Genomic DNA, 12364 nt, shown 5'->3' on the forward strand with positions numbered 1-12364 from the left:
CCCACAAAAACAGTGTCCGGAAATTTTACTCAGGGGAGCTTTACCAGGAACCATCACGATCAGCTCAGAAATACTTCTGGCTGGATGACTGCCTCTCATTCTTTGCTTTACTTGCAGCATTTTATCAATCAACTCAAACCCAAAAAATCAACAGGAAAAAAATATGACAAAGTCAGAAGTGCTCACTGACACCCCTATGAAAGAATGCATTACTGCTTGGATAAGAGATGTTTCTGCCAAAAAGCCGTAGTCCTGGAACGGAAGAAAGTCAGACACCTGAAAAGACTAAAAATGAAAAGGCGTGTCTCTGGCAACAAGAGTTTGAGTTAGAGTGACGATTCTGACGTAGATGATCCTGTATACAACAACTCTTCAGACCCCAGCATAGACATTGAAGACAATCCCCCTACCAGCAACTTCTAATTTGACACTGAGAAAGTCAAGGCTTGTGATTACATTCTGATTGAGCCGAAGAGCAAGAAAGGGAATTCTGTTCACAATATTATCATTATCAAAAGTAGCAACTGAAGAACTTAAGGTCCTCTTTTGGAAGAAGACTGGAGCAAGAGACTTTGCGCTAACTGACGAGATGAATAGTGTCATAAAGACAGAAGTTGAAATAAAACTGAAACCATTGAAAGATAGAGCTCCAAGATTAGCGGAGCAGCTTACTTTTGGTGTTGATTAGTCAATGTATAATTTGAAATGAATGCTCTTTATTTTTTTTTAAACCTTAAAGAAAATCATTTTTTAGTTTTTTATGCTGACCATATTGTTTCTTAATTTTATAGCCAAAAAACAAGCTTTAATGTTCCCCTGGTCATTTTTCTTTTGTCCGGTGGCAAAACGTAAGGCAGAGACGACTGAACCAGTGCCGGGATGGCCCAGGTTTGGCACTCTTGACCACTTGGATAGAGAGGCATCCAGGTGGAAAAATGGCGGAGTATTTCTAATTGTCTTTTTCAAGGATGGAATGAGTTACTTTTGCTTTGACATGCTCAGCAACTTCTTATCGCTTGAATCAATTCATGGAGAATTAAACAAGTCAAAATCAGCCGATCGTGGGCCAGTCTCCTATATATATATATATATATATATATATATATATATATATATATATATATATATATATATATATATATATATATATCGGACCGAAAATCAATATTGAAGATCGAAACGTAAATGTTGATATCGCAAACGATATTTGAAAATTTCTGTTTATTTCCCGCTTTTTTAACCATCTACCAGGTAACATCCAACAAAAAATTCCAACATACGAAAAGTTCTCGCTAATATCTATCGTAAATTGGAAGTTCTAGGGGGGGGGGGGCAGCTACCCCCCTGCCCCCCTTCCCTACGCCCATGGTGAATCCTGTTCGATAAGACTCACAAAAAACAAAATGTATCGTGTGCTTTTTGTGCAGATCAAAGAAACACAGTTTTGCACCCCCTCCCTAACACAAAATTCGACTGCTTCAGCCCAATGCCATGTTGTTCTACACACTGATAACTCAACCCGATAAACTCAAAACTGTGTGTACTAACCGTTTTTCAGAAAAACCGTTAGAAACAGTAAACAATCTGGCGCAATGGTAAAGATGGTATGGCGAAGGCTTGATGAAGAAGCTCCTCATTTTACGGATGGTTGATAGCATTATGATGACAATGAGGGCGGCAATATAAATGGAGGTAAAACACGAAAACGAAGGAATGATGAAACTGAAGGTAATACCAGAGTAAAACTCTAAGTAAAAGCAAGGAGATTGTAAATTTTTAATGGAATAAAAAGCTATTCAACCGGAAACAAGTATAAACGGAGCTAAATATATATCGGAAAAGAGCTGCAATAACGCTGTAATAAAAACTAAGAAAACTTACAAATAGCAACAATCACTCGGATAGGCAAACAAGATCATAAGCAATTTATAATATTTAAAGGGAAAATCACAGCTACTTAAATGATTATCATATCCAATAAGCAGGTTAAAAACAATAAAATACAGACTAATATTTTTTGCCACACAAGGTTCTGAACAGAATACTTCATTGTAAAGCGAAATTTAAGTTTACAAGAGCCTCAAAATTTCTCTATTACCAAAAAATTAAAGCAACACTGAAAATTCAAGCCTTGTCATAGAATTCTTCGTCATAAAATCAAGCTTTATTATTGGTAACTGATTACCCTTTTTAAAACAGTTTACTGATCCGCACGGGTGTCACTAGCGGATTGCTTTAGAGGTGGGGAAATACTTATTCTTATTCTTAGGGGTATATTATACATAGATTATTAGTTTACATTAGGTTATAAAATATTTAAGAATTGCTTATACTTATTCTTAGGTTTTACTAAAATGGGAAGGGAGAATACCGTTTTTTTGTAATGACAAAGTTATCAGAGGAAACTTAGTCCTTACAATTCTTAATACTTGCTGGCAATGTATTAGTCTTGAGAGCTACATTTTTGGGTAGCTCGGGGTTGCCACTCAGAATTTTAACGTATTGCGAGGTTCACTTGTTAAAAATCCCAACGTTTGAAAACAAAATCCAAAGATTTTAGATAGACGGTTTTCTGCTTATCATCGATAAACAATAATGAGCGGTTATCATTTAAATAGCGTTATTTAGAGTCGAGTAAAATGGTGTATTTGATTGAACATGAATAATGACTTTAAATAAATTTTGGAGGGAAATTAATCAAACTAGGTTAAAAATCATTAAAAAAAACGTTAACATTCTAACGTAAAGCGTAAATGTTAAAATCAAAACGTAAACGTTTAAACGTCTGAGAAAAAACTAATCCAAAGAACGGTTTGATAGACGGTTTTACGCCTGTTGTCAATTAACAAAGACGCACGGTGATCGTTTAAATAGCGTTATTTAGAGTCTAGTAAAATGGTGTATTTGATTGAACATGAATAGTGACTTTAAATAAATTTTGGAGGGAAATTAATCAAATTAGGTTAAATATCATTAAAAAACGTTCACATTCTAACGTAAAGCGTAAATGTTAAAATAAAAACATAAACGTTTAAACGTCTGAGAAAAAACTAATCCAAAGAACGGTTTGATAGACGGCTTTATGCTTGTTGTCAATAAACAAAGACGCACGGTGATCGTTTTAATAGCGTTATTTAGAGTCTAGTAAAATGGCGTATTTGATTGAGTATGAATAGTGACTTTAAATAAATTTTGGACGAAAATTAATCAAATTAGGTTATATATCATTAGAAAAACGTTAACATTCTAACGTAAACGGTAATTGTTAAAATTAAAACGTAAACGTTTAAACGTCTGAGAAAAAAAATAACCCAAAGAACGGTTTGATAGACGGCTTTATGCTTGTTGTCAATAAACAAAGACGCACGGTGATCGTTTAATAGCGTTATTTAGAGTCTAGTAAAATGGCGTATTTGATTGAGTATGAATAGTGACTTTAAATAAATTTTGGACGAAAATTAATCAAATTAGGTTATATATCATTAGAAAAACGTTAACATTCTAACGTAAACGGTAATTGTTAAAATTAAAACGTAAACGTTTAAACGTCTGAGAAAAAAAATTACCCAAAGAACGGTTTGATAGACGGTTTTATGCTTGTTGTCGATAAACAAAGACGCGCAGTGGTCGTTTAAATAGGGTTATTTAGTGTCTAGTAAAATGGGGTCTTTGATTGAATATGAATAGTGACTTTAAATAAATTTTGGACGAAAATTAATCAAATTAGGTTATATATCATTAGAAAAACGTTAACATTCTAAAGTAAACGGTAATTGTTAAAATTAAAACGTAAACGTTTAAACGTCTGAGAAAAAAAATTACCCAAAGAACGGTTTGATAGACGGTTTTATGCTTGTTGTCGATAAACAAAGACGCGCAGTGGTCGTTTAAATAGGGTTATTTAGTGTCTAGTAAAATGGGGTCTTTGATTGAATATGAATAGTGACTTTAAATAAATTTTGGACGAAAATTAATCAAATTAGGTTATATATCATTAGAAAAAAGTTAAAATTCTAACGTAAACGGTAATTGTTAAAATTAAAACGTAAACGTTTAAACGTCTGAGAAAAAAATAACCCAAAGAACGGTTTGATAGACGGTTTTATGCTTGTTGTCGATAAACAAAGACGCGCAGTGATCGTTTAAATAGGGTTATTTAGTGTCTAGTAAAATGGGGTTTTGATTGAATATGAATAGTGACTTTAAATAAATTTTGGACGAAAATTAATCAAATTAGGTTATATATCATTAGAAAAACGTTAACATTCTAACGTAAACGGTAATTGTTAAAATTAAAACGTAAACGTTTAAACGTCTGAGAAAAAAAAATAACCCACAGAACGGTTTGATAGACGGTTTTATGCTTGTTGTCGATAAACAAAGACGCGCAGTGATCGTTTAAATAGGGTTATTTAGTGTCTAGTAAAATGGGGTCTTTGATTGAATATGAATAGTGACTTTAAATAAATTTTGGACGAAAATTAATCAAATTAGGTTATATATCATTAGAAAAACGTTAAAATTCTAACGTAAAGCGTAAATGTTAAAATAAAAACGTAAACGTTTAAACGTCTGAGAAAAAAATAACCTAAAGAACGGTTTGATAGACGGTTTCATGCTTGTTGTCGATAAACAAAGACGCACGGTGATCGTTTTAATAGCGTTATTTAGAGTCTAGTAAAATGGCGTATTTGATTGAGTATGAATAGTGACTTTAAATAAATTTTGGACGAAAATTTATCAAATTAGGTTATATATCATTAGAAAAACGTTAACATTCTAACGTAAACGGTAATTGTTAAAATTAAAACGTAAACGTTTAAACGTCTGAGAAAAAAAAATAACCCAAAGAACGGTTTGATAGACGGTTTTATGCTTGTTGTCGATAAACAAAGACGCGCAGTGATCGTTTAAATAGGGTTATTTAGTGTCTAGTAAAATGGGGTCTTTGATTGAATATGAATAATGAATTTAAACCCATTTTAGAGGGAAATTTAATCAAATTGGTTAAAAAATCGTTTAATATTCAACGACCAGCACTGGATTAGTTTCATTCTTATTTATTGTGATTATTCGGCATTTTCAGTAAGCCACAATAAGAGTTTAATAGCTAACTATTAAAGGAAAAGTTTAGACTCAGACAGGGAAGGGCTCAAAATATAAACTTCATTTGATCTATTTTATATTAATACATTGGCTATAAAAACTTATTGTCAATTATCGTTAACACTAATAAGACATCTTTTGATTAATTATTCACATTAATTAGTATTGATAATGATTATGTTAATTTATCATTTATAGAATTTTTTTTGTCAAAAAAATGGAACATGAGAACGATCAACCTGACATTTATTGAATGATTACTAGACAATTCAATTAAAAACAAAAAACTTTAACAGTGAAAGGAGCATCAATTTAAATAACTAAATAAATGCACGAGATGACATGATAATACTACTTTCAGAAATAAAACATTATCAAGAATTTCTTTATCCAATGTCTTCAACATTATCGACACTACAAAAATTTAAACAACGCAAAGAATTCTGGCGCAGCTGTACCAGAGTTAGCACAATAAAATAAGCTTCACAAATAAGCACAAGAAAATCACAATGAGACTAATCACTTGCACCTATGATGAAACAATGTTAAATTGGATCACTCTTTGGTCCACAGGACGGGTTTAGTTTTAGGACTTGTTAAAATAGGGAAAGACTTGATTATAAATTTAAGAATTATTAAATATCTCCTCGCATGTCATCTTCTTCTATTTCTTCAAAAAGCGTATCATCAAGAACTAGAAAAAAAACAACGACTATTCGTAAATAAACATGAAGGCCAAATTGCCTTGTAGTCGTCGTACTTAAGAACTTTTAAATATATAACTATTTGGAGTGAAATATAGACAATTCAACTTTTGTCACGGAATTGTTCTCCCTTACCAAGAAATACACAAAGAAATCTATACTAAACTAACTGGAATAAAAAGCTTGAGTCTTACCAAAAGAAAGAATAAAGTTTCACGTCGGCGACAGAAACCCATGGTAGTTTCTTTGTGTCATGAGGGCCACCGGGAGTACATTCCAGTGGGTTAGGTTATACCAGGAGCTTTATTTTTCATTTTTTTATTTCACCTTGAATCTGGTTTCCAGGGGGGGGGGGGCATACTCGGCAGATTGTTTTCTTCGTCATTTTAACAACTGATTTTTTGTTTGACGTATCTTTATACCTGATTAAGCTGGCCGTGAAGTAGCCACTAGCCCCGGCTACTTTAATTTTGCAGTTACTGTTTTGTAGCCCTTTGCTTTATTTAATTATAGTTTTAATCAGGGCAACCTTATGTAAGCTTAAAGCAATTGTTAGTGAATACCCATATATTTTTCATTTCTATTGCCTTCCAATGGTATATTAGAAATTAATAAGCAAATGGAATGAATGAAGACGAGTCACCATTGGTATTTATTTTTTAATCATGACAAAACAGAAATTGCGAAGAAGAGAAAAGGTTCTCTTCTTCGCAATTTTTTGTCTTGATATTTAAAATATTTCTATTTTTTTTATTCCTCGTCCGTTGAAGATCATTGTTTGATAAGTCAAAATATTCTGACTATTTGCGTTTTCGATTAAAACAAATAACTCAAAATGAAATTTCTGAAGAAAAACAAATTAATTTAAAATAATTAATGAAGAAACACTACTCGGAAGCGGATGCACATTTTCAACCAAAAGGACTTGTGTGAATGTTTTTTTCCAAGACGAGTTGTTTTTCTTCTTAAAATCCCCCCCCCCCCCAAGGAGCCTGTATCCACTGGGCGCATTTGTTTAAGATAAATTTACTTTATCAAAATAGGAGAAACAGCCACTGACTGGGATAAAAAAAACCGACAACGTAAAGAATACGTTCTGATCGCAATCCAGTTATTCAGCTTTGAAAAGGGGAAGAGCTAGCTCTTCTGGCCAGAGCTGCAGGGACTATATTACGCCTTAAGCCTACAATACATTAAAAAACCGAAAACAATAAACAATTCTAAACAAGGTCGATTTGATTCAGTATTCCTCTGGAAAGAAATCATGTATTTTCACAGGATTCTAGAAACAGCTACTATATCTAAGAAAACATTTTAGAATTCCGTTCGAGACTAAAATGTCAAATATTTTTTTTTCAGCTACGTTCATGCATCGATACTTTAAAAATAAAAGAAATTGGCTGGATTTAACATTTAGGAATTAACCACATTGGAAACATTGCATATTTTTTTTTCTTTTAATGAACCTTGGTATTTAAATTCATGAATGATATGGTTGACATAGCTTTACTTAGACAACAATAAAACTACGCTTTATCGAAGCATCGAATTTGGGTGGGCTCCAAAAGGTAATTATTGCTAATGACCATTCATTATTTGTCATGAATGTTATTCCAAAACACCTAATCATAAAGTTAAGCCCTTTTCACACTGATATCAAAAACAGGGAGCTGAAAGTTAACATTAATTACTGTTTTGGGTAGCAGCAATAAGGAATACTGTAACAACTTTAATTAAACCCTGAAACCCATCCTTGACAAAACTGCCACACACAGTCTCCCAGTAGCCTCTCCATTTCTGGAAAATCTTGCAGTTTCGCTAATTACTTTAAATCATATATTTAATCTTTGACTTTTTTTCACGTGTAGAAAAAAATAAATAAAAGTCCCTTGTAAACACTGGCATATCAGATAAAAGAGAACATTCTTAAGTTAATGCATCTTTTGACCACATTATAAAAGGACCGCTTAGGGGGTTGGGATCGTTGTTAGAATGCAAGAGGACCATGTCCATAGAATAATTTTACAAACGGCCTGCCTGGGAGGAAGAGAAAAGCCAAAGTTCCAGACTAAGCTAAGAACAAACAAAGATAATTACACTTTAGTTTATGTTATACTCAATTTTTTAGTCTATATGCTCTCTTATTTTTAATTAACATTTAGCTTTGACAACTCTTTTTCTTTGATTGATTTCTTAAATTTAGTAAGTTTTTAAGCATTTCGTAGTTTTTTATTATTTTTTTTCCTATTCGCATTAGTTTTACGCGAGATTGATCTTTTCGAATTTTCCTTTTAGTTTTTATATACATTGTTTTTGAATTGTGTACAGATTTTTTTCAATTTTTGTTTTCCAGTTAATCTACAATGGTTTACGACAGTGTCGATCCTTTTTTTGATCTTTTTAATTGAAAAAAGAAATAAATCGAAGAGTTTCGCTTGTGGACTAAACTTTCTAACATTTTCTCCTCTTTTTCTCAATTTTTCACATTTTCTAAGAACTTTTCTTCCAAGATAAAAAAAAGACTGCAAACGGTAATTCAGGCCTTGAAGAAAAAATTAAATAAAAAACTAGTTTTTCCAACTGAAAGTAAGGAGAACATTAAAACTTAAAACGAACAGAAATTATTACGTATATCACAAGGAATGCCCCCTCCTCAACACATCGCTCTTTATGCTAAAGTTTTTTTTTTTAACTTTTAAAAAAGCTTCTTAATGTTCCAATTAAACGATGAAGGCCGTATCCAGGGGGGGGAGGGTTCCCCGTTTTTAACCCCCCCCCCCCCTGAAAATTTTGACTGAGTCAAAAATTAGTCTAAAAAATATCTTTAAAGACAAAACCTTACCAGAAAAAAAATATGCTCCCACACTAAATCCTATTGCATTTCGTGGGTAAACGGTTCTGATCAGCTTTTGCAATTAGGTAACCGTAGGTAACCCCATGTTCACCTGACCTTGCATAGTAAATTAGGGTTAATATACGTTATTATCCTAATGCGTTTTGTGGCACAAAAAATCTTTTTGCAATTTTGTGGGTAAACGGTTGAGATGAGCTTACGTAATGAGGTAACCCCATGTTCGCATTATTATGCAAGGTCAGACCTTGTACAGTAAATTCGGATTAATGAGGGTTCGAGGTAAATGTTATAAGATAGTGCAAGATTGTCAGTTCAGTTCAATTTCGGACTTGGATAAGAGAAGAGCGATTTTCAACATAAAGAGGAAGTGTGACATTCCTTCATTTTTCCCGCCCAAGCGGCCCTGAGATGGTTCTGACATCGGCGTTAGCGGGATATCTGTAGAGCATTCATCTACATCACCGGATCTAAAGGGTACTGGAGCCATCGTTGAAGCCTCCGAATCACGCACACTGGAACCAACCACGACGCAACACGCACCTGCACCAACCCAGCTCTGTCGTTGTTTGCAAATGACATCGATCGTTTTGTCAACAAATCATCCGGTCTTGATGCAAATTCTAAATTTTGTTTTCTGAAAAGCCCTTGGACTCCAGATATCTCCCAGATTTTTCGAGTATACAAAAAACAAATGCTGAATTTCCAGTTAACTTGGCTCACTCGTTTTAGATGGTTGTCCTACTCTCCGTCTGAGGACGCTGCTTTTTGCAGATTTTGCGTCCCGTTCTCGTCAGAGACAGCTGGCAAAGGCTGCCGCCAGCGCTTGGGGAATCTAGTCACCAAACCATTCAGGAACTGGAAGGATGCGATAGAGTGCTTCACAGCTCACCAACAAGCACAGTTTCATAGAAACTGCATCGTATCGGCTGAAAACTTCATTTCTGTCTCGAAGAAAAGGTAGGACAATATCGTGCACCAACTAGACGCGGCGAGGAAAGCACAGGTTCAAGAAAATCACCAGAAGTTGCGACCAATTGTTGAGACGGTGAAAGTTTATGGGCGGCAAGAGCTTGGCCTTCGTGGTACCGACGATTCCAGCCCCATTTCGGTCTCGGGTCCAGAACCTTCTCACAATGATGGCAATTTCCGAGCACTACTGCGGCTGAGGGCGAGACACGGTGACGATGTTCTGAAGAACCATCTTCTTTCTCCAGCCGGTAATGCCACATATCTTTCTCCCATCATCCAGAATGGTATTATTGTCACATCCGGGGAGCTTCTTCAGCTGTCTATTGTGGAAAGAGTAAACGCAAGTCAATGCTTTTCGGTGCTTGCCGATGAAAAGGCGGACGTTTCGAATACCGAGCAGCTGTCTGTTTGCGTCCGCTACACTTTCAAAGTGAACCTGCATGAGGACTTCCTTGGTTTTACCCCAGTTTCTGATTTGAATGGGTATGGTCTGGCTTCATCAATCCTGCGATTTCTCGAAAGCCTTGGTCTTAATCTGAACAAGATGGTTGGTCAGGGATATGACGGTGCGGCAGTGATGACTTGACATCTTAGGGGTGTTCAGGGTGTTATACATGGAAAGTATCCGAAGGTGTTTTACATCTATTGTAGTGGGCACAGTATCAACATGGTCATCTCTTCTGTATACTCTATTCTGGCATTTAAGTATTTCTTCTATGTCTTTTACCAAGTCTGCATTTTTTACCAGACTTCCCAACTCAAGACACAGAATTTAATAGAAGAGATCAATGAAATACTACCGCATTCGAGGAAACATACTTTAACCCGACTCTGCGAAACAAAATGGGTGGAGCGCCACGATTCAGTCGTGCGTTTTCTTGAGCTGTACCGACCAACCCTGCGATCCCTGGAAGCTCTTGAAGAGAACGGAAATGCAGAGACTTCTGCAAAAGCGGCGCAGTTGCTGGACACTATGAAACAGTCGCAATTTGTTGTGTGTCTCCATGTGGTCAAAGAGCTTTTCTGCCTTACGCTTCCACTGTGCAAAACTCTTCAGTCAGTTGACTGTGATTTGGCAGCTGCATGCAGGCACGTGGAATTTGTCCTTTCAAAAACAAAGGAAATGCGAGGAAATGCTGCTACTGCTTTCACGGCTATTTTCGACGAAGCCCAGCGTTTTGCAGCGACTTAGGACTGGAGATGACTCGTCCAAGGACGAGAGGTGGCCGGAGTATGCATACAGACGATTCAGACATTTTCAACCACTATAGAACCTCGCTCTTTATTCCTTTCCTGGACCCCTTCACTTTCGAGCTGAAAGAACAATTTGTGCTTCACCAGAAACTGCTGTCAAATCTCAGCGTCCTTTCTCCTGCCAAAATTGTTTCTGTTGATCTGAAGGCATTAAACCTGGAGTCATTGGTTGAATTGTATAGCGATATTCTTCCCGAGCCAGACTGTCTGAAGCAAGAAATTGAACTATGGCGCATCAAGTGGGAGAATGTTCCGGTATCAGAGAGGCCTACTTGTGCTGTGTCTTCGCTTCAGGCATGCGACGCCACCTTTTTTCAAAATGTTTTTCTTCTTCTGGCTGTTCTTGCGACGTTACCTGTTAGCACTGCTACTCCGGAAATAAGTTTCTCAACGCTCAGAGGGCTCAAAACCTGGCTGAAAAATTCAACAGGAGAAGAACGATTGAGTGGCTTAGCCCTCCTTGCAGTCCATAGGGACGTTGACATCTGCCCTGGCAAGGTCATCGACATTTTTGCAGGGAAGAAAAATCGTCACCTGGATTTCGTTTTATAGATATTCGCCCTTACTTTTAGCTAAAAAAACAACAACAAAAAAACAAAAAAATATATAGACTACTTGTACTATTTGGCTTCTTTTTGCGTTAACTGTTTTTGCTGTCTCCAAAGAAAAACAAAAATTTAGTTTGTAGTATTTAACTTTATGTAAATACTTGTCTTGTTTTTTCGTTACTAAAAAAAAAAAAAAAACCTTAAAGATACGAAAATATGCCTAGTGGACGCTTCCTCGTTCGTAAGGGGCGGACTAACAATCTCGAGCTAACGTAATGTTGCTCGAGGATGTTAGACAAAGTCCACGTGAAAAAAAACGGGTAACCCCCCCCCCCCCCGAACAAAAATCCTGGATACGGCCCTGTAAACGAGCCTTGTGTTTCAGGAGTCGACAGTTGGGACAAAATTCAAACTTTAGCATAAAGAGCGAGGTGTTGAGGAGGAGCAACCCCCCTCGTACACGTACTAATTTCTGTTCGTTTTAAGTTTTAATTTTGCTAATTACTTTCAGTTGAAAAAAACTTCTTTTTTTATATTTTTAATTTCTGATTGTTCTTCGAATAATGCCAGGAAATCTGGCCCCACCTTCACGGAGAAATCCCAATCCCGACGGAAATATCATCTAGACAATTCAATGCCGGTGAAAATTTATCCAGGACAATCACCTTTAACAAATCCACGCGTAAACTTGAGACGAAAAAGAGAAAGCAAGACATAAAAAAAAAGTTTTGTACAAGAATTCTGGCAAATTCTCCCTGATAAGTTCACTCCCTGGAAATTTTCCTCCCCATGGAAAATTCCCCTGTGGAAAAATCCTAGCAGAAAATTCACCCCCCTTCCAGAAATGTATACATACTTCCCAATAACAAATACTATACGTAAACATTGGACAAGTTTTATAACTTAAAGGTCTTCCCCTGGGGCCGTGG

At 35.7% G+C, this 12364-nt stretch overlaps 1 protein-coding gene across 7 annotated transcripts in view; it reads right to left on the reverse strand.

The window, feature by feature from the left end:
* LOC148951400 (uncharacterized) overlaps nt 1–12364 on the reverse strand; it is a 218272-nt gene that overhangs the window by 45193 nt on the left and 160715 nt on the right. Inside the window, exon 13 of one of the 7 annotated variants that reach the window (XM_089090847.1) lies at nt 1763–5800. The exons of the other annotated variants lie outside the window; for them this stretch is intronic. Within the exon in view, the coding sequence (XP_088946973.1) occupies nt 5742–5800 (59 nt within the window). The 3' untranslated portion in view covers nt 1763–5741. Of the gene's footprint in view, nt 1–1762; nt 5801–12364 lie in introns of those variants that run through there. 7 annotated transcript variants of the gene reach the window in all.

This window comes from Artemia sp. Qi Xiang Cuo, chromosome 6 (genome assembly GCF_049724085.1).
Source record: "Artemia sp. Qi Xiang Cuo chromosome 6, ASM4972408v1, whole genome shotgun sequence".
Lineage (NCBI taxonomy): Eukaryota > Metazoa > Arthropoda > Branchiopoda > Anostraca > Artemiidae > Artemia > Artemia sp. Qi Xiang Cuo.